This window comes from Chrysochloris asiatica, unplaced genomic scaffold (genome assembly GCF_000296735.1).
Source record: "Chrysochloris asiatica unplaced genomic scaffold, ChrAsi1.0 scaffold00450, whole genome shotgun sequence".
NCBI lineage: Eukaryota > Metazoa > Chordata > Mammalia > Afrosoricida > Chrysochloridae > Chrysochloris > Chrysochloris asiatica.
The window spans coordinates 359,335-381,813 of record NW_006408968.1 but is presented as its reverse complement, the minus strand read 5'-3'; the positions used below and the strand labels follow the sequence as shown (position 1 = coordinate 381,813).

Sequence of the window (22,479 nt, the reverse complement as noted above, 5' to 3'; positions counted from 1 at the left end):
GCTCTGACATATACAATTTCTGAAGAGTGGCTGGTGTGTTTAAACAACAAATTTTACAGCCAGGAGTCCAGTGTTGATCCTATAGCACCACACCAGGACTCATATTTAGTGATAGTGTGTTGAAAATACCATGGACTGCCAGAAGAACAAACATGTCTGTATTGGAAGAAGTACAGTCAGAATATTCCTTAGAAGTAAAGCTGGTGAGGCTTCAACTCATACTTTGGACATGTTGTCAGGAGGGACGAGTCCCTGAAGAAAGGACATCATACTTGGCAAAGCAGAAACTCAGCAAAAAAAGGAAGACCTCCAACAGGATGGATTGATACAGTGACAGCAACAATGGACTCAAACATAACAATAGTTGTGAGGATGGTGTAGGACCTGAGAGTGTTTCGTTCTGTTGTATATAGGGTTGCTGTGCGTCAGAACCAACTCACAGCACCTGAAAAAATATGTAACAACAAACCATTCCTCCATGACACTCTCTCTACTTCTCTATTGGGTTCACTAATCCATTGCAATGGCCACACAGAACTCAGACACCATACTCACAGTTGTAGAACTTATCAGGGAAATTAACAGGTCACAATTTGGGATCAGAAATGCTCAGGGCACAGTTGTTCCAGTCAGATGCTTATAAAGACTCCATCATAAACCTCAACCTGAAGTCACTCAATTCTAGCTCCGTGGATCAGCAAACCTAGTTCCCCCACTTGAGTGCCTGGAGGCACCCTACTCTACAAGCAAGCTTCCTGCCCAAAGTCACTCAGCTTTACTTACTCCATGAGCTGGGTAGCACACTGCTCTGTCTTGTGCTCTGGTTCTTGGTTCTGCTGCTACTGCTGCTACTCTGCCACTCCCCCAGTGTCACAGATTTCTGCCCTTGGGTTGAGGAGGTTCAATGTGCAGGGGTCTCGGGGTCCAAAAGATATGCTCCCTTCCTGGCTTTTCTTTGATGGTAGTAAGATTCCCCTCTCCTGATTCTGAGATGGTTCATTCTGTGGATGCTAACATCCACAGCTGAATTCTGTTATTTATCAGTATCTTCTCCCACCTTCTCTTACCCAGAAGGGAAGAAACACTGTTTGATGGGAGTTACAGACTATGGCTAGAAGAGACATTAGATAATTTATTACTCCGCAGCACTTAATAGCAACATCAAATTCTTGAGGGCTTATCACATGCACTTGCTGCATTTAGGTTTCATCATGCCCTATGGGATAGGCATTTCCCTGCCCCATTTTATTTTAATAAATATTTCCCATGTTGCAAGCACTGTTATATGTACTTTACAAAGAAACTGGGTGAATTCTCATTAACAACCCTATAAAGTAGTGTGGGTTAATGTGCTGGACTGCGAGGTCATTTTGAACCACACGATCAGTGGTTCAAGCTATATAGGATCATTACGAGTTGGAATTGACTTGACAGCACTTAACAACAATAACAAGCCATCACCCCATTGTACTGATAGGGAAAGTAGGGCACAAAGAAGCTATATAACTTGCTTAAAGCCATGCAGAAAGCAAAGGGCAGAGTTGCGATTTGAAATTGAGTATATGGTGTAGGCTTTGTGCTTTAACCACCTCACTCAATGCTTCTAAGTTGCACAGTTGCAACTAAGTTGCACAGCTAGTGAGTGCATGGAGACAAATGCAGGTTACATGGTCCTTCCTGGGCCTTCTTACTGATTGGAAGGTATGTGTGTTTAGGTGGTGTTTTTTCCCTTCTTGTGGCTGTTTCTCCAAGTGAACTGGATTGGACAGCCACAGTGAGGTTCAATTTGGTCCATTTAGCTTAAAAAGTCAAAGGGCAGAAGAGCCCCTCCAGAGTGGCTGTCGTCCTAGTCTTTGCAAAGGAAAGGGCAATGGCTGGGACATGTTAGGTGGAGATGGAGGATTATACCACCTCAGAGTGGCACCATCCCTTGGGAAAGCACAGATTGGGACAGTAGTTCAAGGCTCCACACCATCACTCTTCTGACCTGGAAGTTTCTGTCTCTTCAGAGAACAACAGATATAGCCCAAGGAGAATGTGCACGGAAGTGTCTGTGCACACAGGAAATCAGAGTGAACAAGGGCTGCATCACATTTGCCACCATCCAAACAGTTAATCTTGTTGGCCCTCATATCCTTTGACCAGGATATTTCACCTCCTGATAGGCATGAGTCTTTTCTTATTTAGGTTTTGGCTAGATATCTAATCAGTTATCATGTATCCCCCATGATCTATAGTGGCACATGGCAAAATATGATCCACTTGCATGTAGTCACATGTTGTAACCCTGAAAAGAGGGCACAATATTGTTTCTGTCCTATGGTCAGTGCTCTCCTCAGAGGCAACCACTATTTCCTGCGTCTTGGGTACTTTTAGAGAAATATTCTATGTACCTTGTATAATTTACCTACTATTCTGCAAGCTGCTTTTTTTTACTATTCACTGGCACCTCTTAGATTAGTTTCTAAGAGGACACACAGCTCCCTTTCTCTGTGGAGAATTGCTGTGGAAGGTTCCACTGTGAGGCCACACCATCATTTACCTGGTCCTTACCAGGTACCTGGCTGTCTCCAGTCTTTGGCTACCATAGACAATGGTGCATATAATACGTAGTTGATACTTATTATTTACAGACTCTGTATTTGTGAATTCACCTACTTGTTAAAAATTATTTGTAATACCAAAATCAATACTTTTGTGCTTTTGTGTGCAAAGCTACAAAAAATTGGAGTTTCCTGAAATATTTTCCCAGCTGAGGTTGAGCAAGGCAACCTATAGGAGAGATTTTGCTATCTATTAGATCAACTCAACATCAATGAGTTTGGTTTGGTTTGGTTTGATTTGTAATGATCAGTTGACAACAATGTTTTGGTCAGAGACTTAACAACAACAACAAATAGACAGAGTAGAACTGCCCGATAGTTGTGTAAGTTCACTATAAAGTCAGCATCAACTCAACAGCAATGGGTTTGGTTTATATTGATCAATTGATAAAGTGTTGTGACCAGAGACTCACCTGAAACAATGCAGGCTCAGGGTTCCTTGCTCATAATAACTTTATAGAACATTTCTACTTGCATAGTTACTGAAAAACAAGAATCAACTGTATGAAGAGGCTTCAGAACGTTCATGGAAAAATTCTGTTCTCTTTCAGTTATTTTTCCAAGAATTTTTTGAAGCCTCGTTGTTCATGTGTGTTTATTGTACGTGGTTCTTAGAAGTGCAACAGCTCTGGTCAACAGACATAAATATTTTTAATTTTGAGAAATCACATTGCCTTCCAAAATTTAAATTCTCACTATTGTTAAGCTGTTTGAGCTTTACTGACCTTAGAGGTGAAAAGTTGATACTCATCATAGCTCATTCCATACATAAAACCTATGCATGGAATGGGATCATTCCCAAAAAGGAATTCCAAAGTGAATAGAAAGAGAAATTACTGGGAAAGGAGCTTAATTTTATTTTACTATTTTTAAAATAGTAGGAACAGTATAAATGCTAATTTATTCACTTCATTTCAGTAGAGTTCAGGGACAATTCAGCAAAAGGATGAGATGAGAAAGGAAGGAGACAGTGCTTAGTAAATGAAAGAAATTATTGAATAAATGCTGGCATACAAGAGCTTCTATGTTAAAAATTAGAATTATGCTTTCTTGCACAAAGATCTCTAGGGTCTCTTCTTGGCAGCCTTCTTTATTTCAGTAATCTTCCAAGCTGTGGCTAACTTCCAAGTGGATGCTAAACATCTCAGCTGGGTGTGGGCCCAACTCTTTGTCCTGACACCAAGGACCCTTTAGACATCCCAGGTCACTGAGTTTCATGGCAGTAACCCACCAATGTAACTGTCGAATCAGAGACATAACACAGAACCTGTGTACCTGGTGTGAGTTAAGATGTTCAGTGTAGAGGAAGGGGACTTGCAATGCTGCAGGGAACTGAACCAGAGTGCTTTCATAAAAAATGTTTCAAAACGAAAATCTTTTTAAAGTTGGTGAGCACTCCATATCTGGCTTTTGTGTTATCCATGATGGCTGTGAATTCCTTCCCCTTATTAAGGTACAGGTGTCATTCTAGAACAATTCTCAGGATGTAAAAAAAGTCTGCTAACCACAGTTGGTGGTTCGAATTCACCAGCCGCTTCTTGGAAACCACATACAGGGTCACTATGAGTCAGAATTGACTCCATGGCACTTAACAAAACAACAAAAGAAAGTCTAGTGCTACAAAAATGTACAGAAAACAGAAAGTACTGCAGAAATTATCTATTTTTGTACTTCTTCATATGACTGTCTCCCATAGCTGTAATGCCTTTAAATTTACTGGAATTTCACCATGTCCTACCCTTCTCTCCCCCAGGACACATTCTGAATTTTATAGAAAAAATTCGTGTCATAAACTTTCTTACCTAACCGGATATGGGGATGATGGTTGCACAAGTTGGTGATAAAACGAGGTGATAGTTGCACAACTCTACTAGCAACTGTTGGACTGTATATTTTCAGTGGGTAGATTTTAAAGGTATTTTCAAAATTTTAAATAGTCACATTAAAAGGTAACTTCCTTTTTTTTTTTTTTTGGTTATAAGTGAGGAGACAAAGAGATACCCCCAGACTTCTTTTGGTTTGAAGTTTAGGATAAAACATGAGCTCCTAAGTAGTACAGACTCCACAGCCCTGCAGAGGTGGTGCTTTCCACTGGGGAAGCAAGCATCTCATCCCTGAGGGAAGGGCCTGAACTGCACCACCAGCCTTTACAGGCAGCACGGCTCACCTAACCTAAAGGACACAAAGAAGACAAAATAGCTTATAGTAAGAACAACTCTTGACCATTTTAAAAACAAGATGTCAGTACCTGCTCAGAAATCCCAGTGTCCATGATCTTCTATATGTGCCTTAATTACATATATCTATTATATACAATTTGCAAGAATGCAAAATGTAATTTGCAACATTATTTAAATTATTTTATATCCTATTGTTTAATTGTATGTAGATAATTTTTTGTCAGGTAAATGTTCATGTTACCTGTTTAGGAAAATAACATTCATTTCATTGATGTTTAAACACTCAGATGCACTACGTTGATTTGAATCTAATCTAATCTACTTAGCAACTAGAGGTATTGTAGGTGGTTTAAGTGTGTGGTTGTACTCAGCCCTCAATTATCTGTCTGCAGGTTGTCCTCTCTATGGTTCATCTTTGACAAATTATTAGGAGAGGGAGCCTAATAAAAAATTAGGTCTGTTACAGAAACAGTCATTAGGAAAATAAACCTTTCAACAATCATGGTATTCATCCCAGGAGTGGGGCAGTGTTGTGATGGTTAGGAGTCTATGTTCTGAAGTTGGGTATCTTGGGTTCCCCTCCTCACCATGCTCTCTACCAACGCTGAGACAAGACAAGTTAGAGCTGCCCTTCGTTACTGTCCCAGAAGTGGAAGAGAAGAGCAATGACAGGACCAACCTGTAAGGCTGTTGAGAGGTTTGACGGACAGCTGTATGGGAATGTGGCCCAAGTGCCTGGCACACAGGAAGTTCTCCATAAGATTAGTTAGTATGAATATGCCTGAAGCCCAGTAACTTTTTTCAAGATGCATACTGTATTATGATTGCTCCCCTGTATTAATATAGATTTATAGTCAATCTGTTACACAAATATTTATTGATCAAGAGTGGTGTGCCAGGACACCATGAGAAAAAATAAAGATAGAAGTACCAGTTGCTGTCAGAGGAATATTAGTGGGACTCAAGATGCCAGAGTGGTGGGCAATCCAGCACAAGGGAGTGCTTCTGGCTGGCTCCCAGGACAAGCCTCCCCCCAGAGGTGGAGCTGGAGCTGAGGTTTGAGGCCAGACAGGATGTCCCCAGTGGGGATGGGGAGGAGCAACAGGACTGCTTTACCACAAGCACAAGACTGACTGTCCGGAGCTCTCCCAGAGGAGACTTGAGGATGGACTAAGGGCTCATAGTCTAAAATGTGCAAGTAGAGGTGCCTTAGTTTCCTAATGCTGCCATAACAGATATACCACAAGTAAGTGGCTTTAAAGAACAGAAATTTATTTTCTCATACTTCAAGAGCCTAGGAGTTTAATGTAGGGCACTGACTCAAGGGGAAAGCAAGATCTTTATCTTTCTTTATCTCTTTCACTCTCTCAGCTCTGGGGAAAGATCCATATCTCGTTCAGTTTTTGTAGCCCCATTGTGCTACAGTTCCTTGGCAATCTTCATGTGACTTCAAATGACCTACCCCCATCTGTGTTTTCTTCTGTGACTAATCTGCTATTTTATGACTCAGAAGTGATTAGGTTTAGGACACACCAACACATTTTGGGAGACACAATTCAGTCCATAAAAGGAAGGTTTTGAAAAGGCAGGGCCAACGTGACAATTGTTACTTATTTGGAAAAAATCAAAAAGTCCAGAAACCAAATGATGTATTGCATTAAGCAAATCTGTGCAAGACCTAAATAAAGTGTTGAACAGCTCCCCCCACCCCCACCTCTCCAAGACTAACACTCAAAGGGAACACTTAGGAGCAGGCATGAAAGCTTGCAGGTGACCTCATTGGTCTTCTGGTAAGTGGAAGTCGGGGAAAGGCAGTAATGAAGATATGGGCTAAGTTCCACCATGTTCCATAGACTGTTGACCTGGAGATGAGAGAGAGAAGTGGAAGGACTGGTATAGTGAGACCTAGGAACGTCTGATCCCATGGACAAGGACATAGACACGGATGGCTGGAGCTGAGAGTGAAGCGCCTAGCTGATATGAAGTAAAGGGAGACACACAAGAACACCCAAACTTGCACATAGTACCCATTTGACCTAGCTTCAATGGCTTGATGATCAGAACTCGACTAGAGAAAGATAAAAAAATTTTTGATAAAGGAAACAAGTGTAAATTGTTACAATTTGATGAACTTGACCTATACTTCTGGATGTTGTTGTTGTTGTTAGGTGCCATCAAGTCGGTACCAACTCATAGTGAACCTATGCACAATAGAACAAAACACTGCCCAGTCCTGGGCTAACCTCACTACTGTTGACATGCTTGAGGCCACTGATGCTGCCACTTTGCCAATCCATCTCACTGGGGGTCTTCCTCTTTTTCTCTTACTCTCCACCTTACCAAACATGATATCCTTCTCCAGCGACTTGCCCCTCCTGATAATATGTCTGAAGTACGAGAGATGAAGTTTGCCCATCCTGGCATCCAAGGAGCACTGGCTGCACTTCTTCCAACACAGATCTGTTGGTTCTTTTGGCAGTCCATGCCACTTCCAATATTCTCCTCCAATACCATAACTCAAAAACATCAATTCTTCTATGGTCTTCCTTATTGCACTGTCCAGCTTTCACATGTATATGAGATTATCGAAAATACTATGGCTTGGGTAGTAGCTCAAAATACCAACCAAAATGGAAGGAATCTTCACATCAAGGATCAATCCTATCCCCTCTGTACACTGGGTTGATAGGGACGGGCAACTAAGATATTGGCTGCTTAAAGTGAGGGGGCAAATCCATACAAAAATTGGCTGGCTTAGAAGTTTTTAAGAGGGAGTTTAGTGTCAGAGTGTGCGGGAGAAGGTAGAACTCCCACTGAATAGTTTTCATCTTGTATAGATGGGTGTGGTGAAAGTAGATGGGAAAAATATTCTTATGATTCAATAGTAATTGTTATCATGACTAATTGCGATCGTCACAACTGTAAAAATCAAAGTTTTGTAACAAAAAGGGGGGAGTAGTTATCCCAGTCACAGATGATCCTAGGACCATCAAGGGAGAAGCACATGAGCAGAATGTGGGAACCTATCCAGAGAAGCAGCAACACCAGAGATGGAGGCAGAGATGATGACATGGAGAGATAGAGCAGATGAGGACTCTAGACTCTTGGAGAGAGAAAGGCTGTGTGCTGGGGGCTAGGAGGCAGGCTTGCAGAATGTGCTCTTTGGTTAAATGATTATATATTCCTGAGTGTTTTTGTGTATATATACAAAACAAAACAAAAACAGGGAATAGAAGCAAATACTGTTGAATGATGATGCATGGAGGGGATTGTAATTATTACAATTAAGCAAAATATAATAGAATGAGTATAAAACTGATGTTTTCCCATGTAAACTATCATTCAATTCACAATAAAAACTTTAAAAATAATCAAATAAAGCATTGAACAGCAAAGATGTCAGTTTGAGGACTAAAGTGCGCCTGACCCAAACCATGGTATTTTTAATAGCCTCATATGCATGTGAAAGTTGGACAGTGAAAAAGGAAAGCCATAGAAGAATTGATGCATTTGAGAAGAGTATTGAAAGTACCATGGATTGCTGGAAGAACAATTAAATCTATATTGGAAGAAATACAACCAGAATGCTCCCTGGAAGTCAGGATGATGAGACTTCCTATCTCATACTTGGGACATATTGTCAGGAGGGACCAGTCCCTGGAGAAGAACATCATGCCTGGTAAAAGGGAGGGTCAGCAAAAAAGAGGAAGACCCCCGATGGGATAGATTGGCACAATGGTACCAACAATGGACTCTAGTGTAGCAACAATTGTGAAATTGTTCATAAAGTTGCTATGAGTCAGAATCAACTTGATAGCACCTAATAACAACAATAACATTTGACAAAATATTATTTTGAAATATACAAATAGAGAAAATAAAGTCAAATAAAATCTTACTGGTTTATGGAGGACTAGAGCTGAAAATTAAGCTTCCAGCTGATATAAACTGAAGGAAGACACACAAGAATGCCCAAACTTGCACATAGTACCCATTTGACCTAGTTTTAGATGGCTTGATGATTAGAACTCGACTAGAGGAAGATAAAAAAATTTTTGATAAAGAAACAAGTGTAAATTGCTACAATTTGTCAAGTAGCTCAAAATACCAACTGAGAGGGAAGGAATCTTCACATTAAGGATCATTCCATCCCCTCTGTACACTGGGTTGATAAGGACGGGCAATTTAGACATTGTTGTTGTTAAGTGCCGTCGAGTCGGTTCCCACCCATAGCGACCCTGTACAGGGTTTCCGAGGGTGTAAATCCTTACGGGAGTAGAAAGCCTCATCTTTCTCCCGTGGAGCGGCTGGTAGTTTCGAACCGCTGACCTTAAGGTTCGCAGCCCGATTCGTAACCACTACGCTACCAGAGCTCCTTGGGCTACTTAAAATGGGGGCGGGGGGAGGGTTATAAAGGCATGAAGTGACTGGCTTACAAGTTTTCAAGAGGGAGTTTAGTTTCAGAGTGTGTTGGGAAGGTAGAACCCCCACTGAATAGTTTTCATCTTGTCTAGGTGGGTCTGGTGAAAGTAGATGAGGATAAGAGTCTTATGATTCAGTAGTGAATAATTGTTATCATGACTAATTGTGATGGTCACAACTGTAAAGGTAGAAGTTTTGTAACATAAAGGGGAGAGTAGTTAATCTTACATCCCAGGAACACAGAACTGTAGGACCATCAAGGGAGAAATTTATGAGGAGAATGTGGGACTGTATCCAGAGAAGCAGTGACACCAGGGATGAAGGCAGAGATGAGGATATGGAGAAATAGAGCTGCTGAGGACTCTAGACTCATGGGAAGAGATAGGTGTGCTGGCAGCCAGGAGGCAGGCTTGCAGAATGTGCCCTTTGTTTGTATAAATGATTATATAGTCCCAAGTGTTTTTGTGTACATCCAAAAAAAACCAGAGGGAATAGAAGCAAATACTATTGAATGATGATGCATGGAAAGGATTATAATCATTGCAGTGAAATAATGAGTATAAAGCCAATGTTCTCCCATGTAAACTATGATTCAATTCACAATAAAAACTTAAAAAAAAAAAATCTTCCTGGCTTATGAGCCTACCTTGAACATAAGGACTCTCCAGAGATCAAAGGAGCATGATGGCAGTTTATTGTTGCTGTTGTAATTGTAGCATTTGTTCATGGTGCCGTATCAGAGAGTGTAAAGTGGAAGGCCAAGTCCACAGCACTTGCTCCCACCTGCCCTGCTGCAGGAGGCCACTGTTGTCTTCCTATGACTCTTGTTTTCTGGGCAAGTCAAGGATTTCTTAGAGGTGGGAATTCTAGCTGTTTCTAGGTAGCTAGGTTGTTTTATGGTCCTTTGTTATTATAAATGTTGCCACAATGAAAGTTTCCCCCTTTCTATTTTTTCAGTGTCCATAAAACAAATTCTAAGCAGTGGAATTGCAAAGTGCAGGATGCATTTTATTTTATCAGACCGTAACACCTGGTTTCCAAGTAGCAGCTTATGAGCTTGAACCACTGACCTTGCAGTTCAAATGGCTTTGCATTCTGACGTAGTGTAATTCTTTCTGTAGGTCTGCCAGCCCCGGAAGCCATACTGAGATGTCATATTCACATCCCCAAAAATGTTTACTTGTAAGCACAAACCAAGTGTTTTATAAATATATAAACTTTTTTCCTCTTTTAACAGGAATCTTTGCCTACATGAACTACAGAGTCCCCAAGACAAGGAAGGAAATTTTTGAAACCCTCATCAAGGGCTTGCAACGACTGGAATACAGAGGCTACGACTCAGCAGGTGGGTCTTCAGGCAGGCAGGTGGATGGGCAGGAGCTGCTCACCCCATCTTCTTTATGAACATTTTTCTGACATTCCTTCCAGTATTCTTTTTAAATATAAAAATAATACGTGTTCATTAAATAAATTTGGAAACTATATAAAAGTAGGAAAAAGAAACAAGAATAAAACAAGAACAACAGCAACAAAACACCATCAAAACATGCCCCTTCACCTATGGATGCACTAGCTCAAAAAGGGGAACAAACCTTTACAGCGAGGATCATTCCCACCCCCTCGGTACACAGGGTAGACAGGGATGGGCAATTTAGACATTGGCTACCCAAAATGGGGCTACAAAGACAAGAAGTGAAATCCAGAGGGCACAGAGGAAGGTAGAATCTCCACTGAGTAGTATCCAATTTGTCTGGGTGGGAATGATGAAAGGAAATGAGGATAGGACTCTTGTGATACAATAGTGAATAATTGTTATCAGGACTAACTGTGAGGTTGGAAGTGTAAAGGCAGACATTTTGTAGCAAAAGAAGGAGAGTGATTAAATTTGCAGGCAAGAAGCGGAGGTCCCTGGGACCATCAAGAGAGAAGAGTGGAGAGCGGGACCCTACCCAGAGAAGCAGTGATGCCAGAGATGGAGACAGAGACAATAATGTGGAAAGATGGAGCGGCTGGGGACTCTAGACCCAGAGAGGGAGAGGGGCTGTGTGCTGACGATTGGGAGGCAGGCTTGCAGGGTATACCCTTTGGTTGTTTGATGATGCATGGAGGGAATTGTAATCATGGCAGCAAAACGATATAGGATAGGATGAATGTAAAGCTAATGTTCTCCCATGTAAACGATCACATAATTTACAATAACAACTTTTAAAAAATAAATAAACATACCCCCTCTATGACAGTATAACAATATATTTATGTCTCTCTGTCATTGTGGTGTGAACCTGATGGTTGAATGCAGAGGGGAGGAGAGAGTAGAGAAAAGAAAGGTGTCTGTGCATATATATTTTTGTATTTTTCATCTAATAATTAACTCTACTTATAAACATTTTTAGTTTTACTTTCTTTTCTTTTTTTCTCACTTACCTTGAGCATTTTCCAGTATTCTAAATGTGTCCTAAATATCTAAGGGGCCACACAACCCTCCACTGAGTCACTGTCTCAGAATTGACCTCGGTCTTCCTGCCAGTTACCAGCTGCCATTGAGCTGGCTCCAATACATGGCAAGTCCTTATGTGTCAGAGTAGAACTGTGCTCCGTAGAGTTTTCAGTGGCTGAATTTTTGGAAGTTGATCACCAATCCCTTCTTTTGAAGTGCCTCTAGGTGGACTTGAACCTCCAATCTTTCAGTTAGTATCTGTGAGTGTTAACCATTTACATCACCCAAGGACTACTCTATCCTCCCAACCAGTGGATATTTAATCCAAGTCCTGTTTTTAATTAGACATCCTTAGGAAAAAGAGTGAGGCATTTCTGCAATCAGACATATTTATATCTCTATTAATTCGTAACAGAAAACAATCAGATAAAAAATTGCAAGAAGACCAATGCAATATGTCCAACTATAATAAAATTGAAAAAATATAAGATAAGTGTTGTTAATGAGCCCATTGCTATATTGGTGACCTTGGTGATGCTTCGCCTAGGCAAGCTTCTCTGGTGCTTACCTTGGCTAGAAACTCTCAGCAGAAGTTAAACTGGGCATGGAACAAGCATGCCACATGTCCCTCTGCTTCCTAGTAAGTGTCACCACAGGCACAGGTTCTTGGTTCAAAGGAAGTTTCCTGAAAATGCATTGTTCATTTGGGGCAAGCTTGGGAATCAAGGACTTCAGTATATAGTTATCTGGTCCTATATAGTACCTGGTGATGGAGGGTGGGCGACAGAAACTTAAATTCCAACATAATTTTTAAATTTTAAATGATGTTTAAATTACAGGTGTGGCAATCGATGGAAATAATAATGAGGTGAAAGAAAGACGCATCCAGCTAGTCAAGAAAAGGGGAAAAGTCAAGGCTCTTGATGAAGAACTTTACAGTAAGTGGGGAAACACCCTCAGATAGAGGAATCAATGCAATTATGGTTACTTTAGAAGCTTTTATTCCAGCAGCATTCTAAACTCAAAGTATTAACTTATCCAAGCTTAGATCAGCAGAAGGATGGTTAAGTCCATGTTGTAAAATAGTGTTTCCCAATAGATTCTTTGAGGTAGTGATACATAGAATTTTCTTTAACATTTTAATCATCGTGTATTTATTTTAATATGGCAAATTATACTGCTTTCAATATTTAATGATGGTGGTGGTGGTGGCTATTTGCTGTGGAGTCTGGTTCTGATTCATAGGGACCCTGGGTAGGGTTTCCAAGGCTGTAAGTCTTCATGGGAGCAGAAAGTCTCATCTTTCTCCCAGTGAAGCGCCTGGTAGATTTGAACTGTAGACCTTGCGGTTGGTTAGCAGCCCAACTTGTAACCCACCATGCTACCAGAGATCCTTCAATTTTCAGTAGTGACATACAAATTTCTCTTAAGGTAAGTTTATTTTCATCAAAAAGTGAGTTAAGTTACTGATCAGTACTAAACAAACAACAGTGAGGTGGTACCTAGGTCTGCCAGAAAGCGCCGGGGTGGGAAGTGAGTAGAGATGGTGGGGCTGAGCTATTGACAGAGGTGATACCCCTTGATACTGTACTGGCATGCCTTTCCTGGGCCCTGCAGGAAACATTGCATCAATACTTATTTATACAGTGTGGCAAACTGATTTCTCTTTCATTTAGAACAAGACAGCATGGACTTAAAGGTAGAATTTGAAACCCATTTCGGCATTGCCCACACACGCTGGGCCACCCATGGAGTGCCCAATGCCATCAACAGCCACCCACAGCGCTCAGACAAAGGCAACGGTATGTAGTATGGCTCCTTGCTCCCCATCCCCAAGCCACATACCAGAACGGGCTCCATAGGTACCCTTACTAACTTCTTAGCATGCTCTTTCTGCTCTAGAAAATACAAATATTCCCTCTTCTAAAACCCCAGCTGGTGGTACTGGCCCTCAGCCAGGAGACAAATGAAGCCTGGTCCCTGGGCTGTGCCAACTTCCCAAGCATCCACTTGACAATGATGCCACTTACCTGTGAATGCTGTTGTTTCTGGGACCTGAGCTATGATCAAGATATGGCAGCATGAGGAACCGATGGCCTTGATACTATTCCTCCACAAGAGATGCATTTTTCTGAGTGCTGGGTATTTAAGGGAAGGTTTCAGGCTTCTTGCTCATCCAGTTACCCATCTCCCCCAAAACGAGAGTGGTTTGCTGAGTAAGGGCAGGTGGTTAGTGTCAGAGGTGCCAGCTCTAGTCTCTGGATCCCAGCAATAAGAACTTAGTGGCCAAGGGCTTGAGATTTTTAAAAATAGGTTGCAACAAATGACCCAGTCAGCTCAGTTTGCTTTATGTTTTTAAAAATTGAAAATTATTTTGCAAAGAAATGCAGCCCTCTGGCATCTCTTGATGGACTAGATAGTATGGAAACACTGGGCCCACTGGGCCCTGGGATTCCGCATACCCAATGTGGGCAACAGGATAGGGGCAGGAAATGCTGCTCAAAGTGAGTATGCATGACAGCCACAGGGCCCAGAGGTCCTTTGTGGTGGGTACAAGCTTCCTACTCTTTCAAAGGCCCATTATACCAGTCCCAGCTCACAGATGCACGTCACCTACTTGGGCCCCATTCTGGTCAAGTGTCCATGCCATGTGCATCAGGCAGGGTTCTCCAGAGAAACAGAACCATAGCTAGCAGATTTATAAGTATTTAAACCAGTTTCTATAAGAAAACCCATAGATGAATTGATGCTTTTGAGTTATGGTGTTAGAGAATATTGAAAGTGCCATGGGCTGCCAACAGATCTGTGTTGGAGGAAGTGCAGCCAGAGTGCTCCTTGGAGGCCAGGATGGCCAAACTTCATCTCCCATACTTCAGACATGTTGTCAGGAGGGACCAGTTGCTGGAGAAGGATATTATGTTTGGTAAAGTGGAGGGCTAAAGAAAAAGAGGAATGCCCCCAGCAAGATGGATTGGCAAAGTGGCAGCATCAATGGGCTCAAGCGTGGCAACGATTGTGAGGTTGGCCCAGGATTGGGCAATGTTTTGTTCTGTTGTGCATAGGGTCGCTACGAGTCGGTACCGATTCAATGGCACCTAACAGTAACAACAAACGAGTTTCTGTAGAGCTGATTCCAACTCATCATGACCTCATGTGTTGCAAAGTAGAACTGTCTCATACGTTAGTCAATGGCTGTGACCTTTCCAAGGCACCTTTGGGTAGACTTGAAGTTCCAACCTTTCCAGTTAGCATCTGGCATATTAATTACATGGCCCCTCCTCTACCCAGGGATTCCAAGTATAGATTTACACAAAAGGGTTTTTTGAAGTCCCCTCCTAGATATATAAGAGATTTATTTTTAGGAATTGGTTTATGCAATTGTGTGGGACTGGCAAGTCTAAAATCTGTAGAGCAGGCTGACTGGCTGGAAATTCAACCTGGATTTCTGTGCTGCAGTCTTGAGACAAATTTCCTTCCTTCCTTCCTTCATGTTTTTGCTCTTTAAGCCTTCGACTAACTGATTGCAGCCCACCCATATTGTGCAGAGTTATCTGCTTTACTTAAAGTCAATTGATTATAAATGTTGATCATATCTAAATACCTTCATAGCAATGTCTAGTATTTGACAAAAAATAATAATAATAATAGTGTTTGGACACATAGCCTAGTATAGTTGACAACTGACATTGTGATTCTCTTAAATGACACTCCTAGGCCTCCTCTCATGGGGAAGGACTGATAGGTCTGGAACGCCCAATGGAAGTTCCTGGTGTGAGGAGTGAAATAAAAGAAAGGGTATAATCCGTAACTCCTCCCAGGGCTCAAAACATAGCCCAGTGGGTCCCAGTGGGTTATACATGATCAGGTCAAAATTCCCTAATGACTTAAATCTGGGCATGAGTGTCTGGCAAAGAGAATGCTTTTCTGGAGTCATACCAGGCATGGACCCCCACCCCAAGAGCACCCCCTGGCATAATAGAAGTTCTTGCCAAGCTCCAGAATAGAGTTGTGCACCATTGAGTCATATGCGGACTCATAGTGACCCATTAGCACATTGTAGAACTGCCCGATGAGGTTTCCTAGGCTGTAATTTTCACTAGAGCAGTTCACCAGGAATTTTCACCTGTGGAGTGCTTGGTGGGTTCAAACTACTGGGCTTTCAGTTAGCAGCTAAGTACTTAACCATTGTGCCACCAGGGCTCCTTTTAGCATAGTGGTCAGATAATAAATCAGTATTTGTTGGGTAATTATTATCAGACACTGAGGAAAACCCTTGACAAGCATCCCTGTAGTTAATCCTCATGAAAGTCAGGCTATAGGAGAGAGCTGTACCTCTCTGTCCTGTGTACTTTACCAACCACAGGTCAGTGGTACCCTGAGGCAGCCTTCAGCAGTGGGTGGAAAGGATGAACACACACACACACACACACACACATACAGAAAGCATGCGAGGTGCAGCTTCTCTCTAACACACTCTCAGGATGCACCAGCTTCCCCTGTCTGATTTGGAGAATCGAAGGTGAGCCCTGTCCACCTCATTAGCAGAGCACCTGGAGGTAACACAGGGCTGGAGCTACATAGCTGTCTATGTGTTCCATCTTTGTGCAGTGAGATTTTTGCTGGGGATTACTTCTTGAACCTGGTCCATACACTGTCAGAGAGCATCCTTGAACCATAGTGTGACCTCCTTCCTGGGGCAGGTATCCTACCCCATGACAAAGACAGCAGATCCCATGATGCTAAGGACCTGGCATGTACTCTCCAGCCAAACCCCAGGTTAAATGTAGACACTGGTCCCTGGAGCAGCAATGTTGACTGAGGGGCAGGGGAAAATCTCAAGCTAGCCACAGGACTTTCTATTGAGTTTCTCACTTATCGGCTATGTACTGAGAAAATGCAGCACTGACTTAGACAAATACACTCCTCACTCTTCCAGAACCAGGGGTGTCACACCTGTGTAAGGAGCACCCTGTGTGAGTAGGGTGTGCCATTTTTATGCAAGGCAGGGGGGAAACGTCTAAAGAGAAGTTCTTGTGGCCATGCAGGAATGTGGGTGAGCCCAGGGGTACCAGAACTTTTGGGGAGTTTTTTAACCAAGATAATTAGTATTTCCATTGAAAAGTCAAGAGTTTAAAAACAAACATATAAAAATACAGTTTTGACAAAATACAATAATATGAGTGTAAAACCGATGTTCTCCCGTGTAAGCTATCACTCAATTCACAATAAAAACTTTAAAAAAAAAGGTTTTAAACAAAGTACACCTATGGGCTGCTAGTTTATGATTTTTTTTTTATAGCTTAAAGCCTACTGGGGGTGAGTAGAATTCCTTCTGTATATAATGAAGGGTTAATCATTCCCCATTTGGCCATATTACCAAAGTCTGTTTGATAATACTATACACCATAAGTAAGAGCACTATACATAACCAGATTGGTCAACATATTTTCTTGAAAGAGACGTATGTTTCTTCAAGATTGAATTGTAGACATCATAGCAGATGTCAGTTCTCTTAACTGTAAATGAAGTTTGATTAATAGACGTGTTCGTAGGGACAGCATTTTCAAGTTGTCTAACCATCCTCCTTACCATCTGACTTGAACTTCATTTCATAATAGTATTCTATACTGATTAAACTTTTCTTTCAGAATTTGTCGTCATACATAATGGAATCATCACAAATTACAAAGATCTGAGGAAATTTCTGGTAAGATACTTCTCCTGAATAACATCAAGTGATGCTGGTCTTTCCCAGAAACTTTTAAACCTGCATATTTTCCTGGAAACAAATGTAGGAAGGGAGTGGGGCCCACTCTCAGCCTTGTATCAATCTCAATCCCAGTTTTAGATAACCTCCCCACATCTTGTCTGAGGAGATATTGAGGCGTTCACATTTACCTCAAGGGCTATTACAGGGTCACAGAATCAAAATAATGTGAACCTTTTAATGTTTCTGCGCTATACAATGGAGTCCTGGTGTGGCACTATAGGATAATCACTGGACAGTTAACCATAAGGTTGATGGTTCAAACCCACCAGCCACTCCTTGGAAACCCCATCCAGGGTTGCTATGAGTTGGAACCAACTCAAGGGTACTTAACAATAACAAGAAACACTAAGTCACATATTGTACACTGAATGAGATGTGGGGTGGGAAGTTAGGCAGGGAATGTCTAAAGTATGAAAAGGTTGTACAGTTGTTGATTTTAAAATATGTAGGTGGATTTTACTCACATATTTTATCATTTTGACTGATGGGATTTTGCAATGTCCGGATTAATGGCAGTGACAAGTTCGTGAGGCAGGATGATCTCAAAAAATACAGGAATAACTCAGGAGTGTTTGGCTGTGATTTCTCCTCTCTTCCCAGTTTGCCTTGTTCTCGCCTTAACTCACTCCAAGGGCAAATCATAAGGGAGGAGAGGTAGCTGGCCAGACCAGCACTAAACAATGTGATTATTATCTGACAATTGTGTCCAAACAAATATTCCAGGAAAGCAAAGGCTATGAGTTTGAGTCAGAAACAGACACGGAGACCATTGCAAAACTGATTAAATACGTGTTCGACAACAGAGAAACTGAGGATGTCAGATTTTCAACGCTGGTGGAGAGAGTCATTCAGCAATTGGTAAGTCACAAGTCCCATCTATCCAAATAATTCCTTCATTTTCATAAACACTTGTTAAGTAAGTTTGGGTAAAGATGGGTCATCTACAGCATCTGAACTTAAAATATTACATCCTTATAGAATGGGTGAAGTTCTGTGTTCTTTGGAGTAAGCATTAGATGGAAAGTGTATTGCTTCTTCTCTTTGAGTTGCAAAGTTTTTCACATTTCTTATTTCTAAACCTGTGATCAGTCTTATAATTTATGGCTTCTCATGATCACATGTTGTACACATGAACTTGGTCATGACTGTTCATGTTGTTATCTTTTCAGCTGAGTGTTGTGCACTGCTGGTTTATGAACACAAGATGAATTTCACTGATTCATTAAAGAGATTTCAAATTGTAATCTTTCCTCCTGTGATACTAAGTAAAGCAATTATCCATCATGGAGGAGAAATGCCCACAAATCATCACCACATGGAGCTGAAGGAGTAGAGATAGCAGGTGTAGGCTTTGGAGAAGTTAGATTTTAGAAAAAGCAGCTAAATGGTGCTATGGTTGAAAGGGAGCATAGCTCCCAGAGAGGACTGGAGTTTTGTGATAAGAGACACTAGAGCATGGTTGTTTGCTGAAGGGAATGACTTATTAGAGAGAGAAATAAATTGATGGTGTCCCAGAGAGATAAAATCTCATGAAGGGGAGCCACATGTATGGGGGGTGGGGTTTAGCCAGGAAGAGACCTCTTCCTTGGAGGAGAAGGTGGAACAGGCACAGACTCCATATCCATCGATATGGGGAAGAGAATGCTCCCAGTATCTCACGGATGGTACTCCCAGGCAGACCTGTCAAATCATTCCTACAATACAGTGGCAGCTAGAGATGCTGTTGAGGGCCTAGAACATCTAAGGTCAGAGGCTGTGGCAGATATGATACCATAGTTTAAAGTGTATCATCCTTGGGTGTTTTCAAGTGGTTTGTCCTAAAAAGGAAGTTCATTGTTAAAACCCTTTACCCTAGGACTCCTGTTTCAGGGATAATTCAGAGAATATATTAATAAATAAGAACCTGTTCCACAAGAAATGTGTCATATAAAGTATAGTAAGCCACTTTGGTATTGAATCATGTATTACTCCCTTTCCATTTGTAATTCTAAATTTCTGAAATGTGTCCCCAGTAATGGCACTTTTGAACTTTAGTGCCTTCTCTTACCTAAAGCACCATGGGAGTCTTTGGGGCAAGAAATGCAAAGTGTCTTTCTACTTGCCTTTACTCATAGTTCTCAAAACCAGCAAGGTAAATGTCAAACCCCTTGGAGTCTGCCTGAACACCAACCCTTTGAGGCCTGAGGATGCTGACTTCCTCCAGGCCCCTCTGGCTATACAACCCTGGGTTGGCCCACGTTAATATAAGAGATAGTCACATGGAAACCAAGATCTACAGCTGGTTTGTGTATAACTGAGATGATAAGTTATTACAGGATGATCAGAATGAAGGGTAGAAATTTTCACCGAGAATTTAAGAGGAAAGAGTATTTAGAGTGTTGAGTTAGGAGAACTTGAGTTTAGTTATGGCTGTGCACAAACCAAAATGAAGAACAGAGGCCAAAGGACATTCATAATCACAGAAGTAATAAGAAGAAGAAATATGAGAATATATGATATAATTATATTTGTTGTTGGTAGGTGCTATTGAGTCAGTGCCAACTCATGTGACCCATACACAACAGAATGAAACATTGTCTGGTCCTGCACTATCATCACAATTGTCTTTTGTTTGAGCCATCATCATTGTCACTGTATCATTCCATCTCATTGAGGGTCTTCCTCTTTTTTGCTGGCCCTCCACTTTGCCAAGCATGATGTCCTTCTCCAGGGACTGGTCCCTCCTGACAACATGTCCAAAGTCCAAGAGATGAAGTCTCGCCATCCTGGCTTCTAAGGAGCATTCTGGCTGCACTTCTTCCAAGCAGCTTTGTTTGTTCTTCTGGCAGTCCACGGTACTTTCAATATTCTTCAAATGCATTCTAACTCAAATGCATCCGTTTTTCTACAATCTTCCTTATTCATTGTATGATAAACTGACAAGTGGTGGATATAATTATATATCATATATAATATATGTATTATATAGTATATATCATTATAATTATATGCCTATGTATTACTTTTACTGTAACAGCTCATTCTTTTATTGGCTTCTCTGTATCCCAGGCACTTGTCTAAGCACTTAAAATGCATTCACTTGTAGTGAATTCACTCACAGAAACCATACAGTTTTCCACCTCTGTTCACAGATGAGGGAAATGAGACCCAAAGAAGGTTACAATGACTTGCCCCTAAATGATGGAGCCAGGATTTGAACTCTGGCTCTGACATGAACTGAGCTAAGGGCAGTTTGTGGATTAGCCTCTCCAGTCCTCCCAGTTGTTCCCTAGGGGATAAAGATGCTGTCCCTGATGACCAGTGCAGGGTCCCCACAACCCCCATTCTCACTTTCTGTGGTTCCACCCAGCAATCACAGTGCTGGGAGTCCCTGATGGGGTGCCTGTGGGTTCCAGTAGGGTGCATTATATGTTACTCACAGGTTTGGCATACTCAGCATGGTGCCATCATGCTTTGCTTTCTTCTCCTGACATCACTTCCACTGTTATGGTATTGTTAATTGCCGTTGAGTCGATTCCGACCAATAGCGACCCCGTAGAGGAGCTCTGGTAGCGTAGTGGTTACGAATTGGGCTGCGAACCTTAAGGTCAGCGGTTCGAAACTACCAGCTGTTCCGCGGGAGAAAGATGAGGCTTTCTACTCCCGTAAAGATTTACACCCTCGGAAACCCTGTACAGGGTCTCTATGGGTCAGAACCGACTCGACGGCACTTAACAACAACAGCAACAAATAGGGTTTCCAAGGAGCAGCTGGTGAGCTTGAACCACCAATCTTGCAGTTCAAACAACTTTGCAGTCTGACGCATTAACCCACAGCGCTACACCAGAATTCCAAATAAGTCATTTAGAATGGTTTAATCAGGAACTGTGGTTCTAGTGAAATCTTGTTAAGTGTCATCAAATCGGTTCCGATTCATAGCAACCCTGAGGAGTGGCTGGTGGGTTTCAACCACCAACCTTGTGGTTAGCAGTCCAGTGCTTATCTTATAGTGAAATCTTTTGAAGGTGTAGAAGGGCTGGTGATGCAGGAATTCACCATTTGAGAGGTTTTCAATGGTCTAGAAACTGCCATATGTGCACTCCAACCAAGGGTAAAGGGTGGCTTTGTATTTACAGTGCAGTGAGATGACAAAATTAAGTATCTTGGAATGATGACTTTCTGTCCAATCTTGTTAAGTACAAGAGTCACATTAAAGCTATATCTTTTCAAATGAAGAATGAGGACCCTGAGCAGTCGGTTAAATTTGTGCCTGACTAAAGCACACTTCCCCCACATTTTTCACAGGAATATTCAAGTTCTTTTGCCCTAAAGAAAAGATGAAGAGAATCTTGAATTGATCAAGGAGGAAGTGGCTTTTTCCTTTGAGGAAGGTCAATGGAGAGGTCATTAAATTGTTCTCTTTTGGGAATAATCCTTCCACAGTCTTTACAAATGGTTTTGGGCTTCCTAAATGAGCACTTGCCAGCTTGATCCCAGCACCTCTAGTGGTGACAAGAAGTCCAGGGAAATCTTTCTTTGCCAAGCTGCCCTTCACATTCTCTGGTGTGTTTTTAGGAAGGTGCGTTTGCGTTGGTTTTCAAGAGCATCCACTATCCAGGAGAAGCTGTTGCCACAAGGTGAGGTAAAACACATTGGCATTTTCAATAGAAAACGAATGGTAACAACAGTGCGATCGCTCAGTGATCATGGGGATAGCGCACAACCAGGCAGCATTTTGTTCTGTTGTTCATGGGACCTCCAGGAGTTGAGGTCAGCTTGATGGCAGCTGACAGCAAGAAAGTTGCCAAACAACTGACCTATATGAAAAGGAGGGTCAAAAGGAAATCTTTGGGTAGATCCTGAACATCTAAGTGCTTCACCTTTAAAGATGAGCAGCAAATGAAGGCTGAATTGGAGCTCCACAGTGCTCATGCAAGCCTCATGGGGGTTCTTTTTACTGCTTAAAGTTTGAGCTTCTGTCATCTGATTGTGTGGATTAGTCATGTGTGGGGGTTCAGTAGCAGGTCCCTTGAGGGTGGAGCTGGGACAGATTATCAGGTGGGTGAGCCCATGAAAGGGAACTAGGAC

The 22,479-nt window shown here is 41.8% G+C and overlaps 1 protein-coding gene across 1 annotated transcript in view; it reads left to right on the top strand.

Annotated features, from left to right (window-relative positions):
* Positions 1 to 10,447: 10,447 nt before the first annotated feature.
* The window catches only part of GFPT2 (glutamine-fructose-6-phosphate transaminase 2), a 36,803-nt gene continuing 24,771 nt past the window's right edge, over positions 10,448 to 22,479 (top strand). The window contains exons 1-6 of the mRNA XM_006877254.1: positions 10,448 to 10,550; positions 12,482 to 12,580; positions 13,319 to 13,444; positions 17,291 to 17,349; positions 18,136 to 18,270; positions 21,967 to 22,028. Of these exons, the coding sequence (XP_006877316.1) occupies positions 10,457 to 10,550; positions 12,482 to 12,580; positions 13,319 to 13,444; positions 17,291 to 17,349; positions 18,136 to 18,270; positions 21,967 to 22,028 (575 nt within the window). The 5' untranslated portion in view covers positions 10,448 to 10,456. The remainder of the gene's footprint in view (positions 10,551 to 12,481; positions 12,581 to 13,318; positions 13,445 to 17,290; positions 17,350 to 18,135; positions 18,271 to 21,966; positions 22,029 to 22,479) is intronic.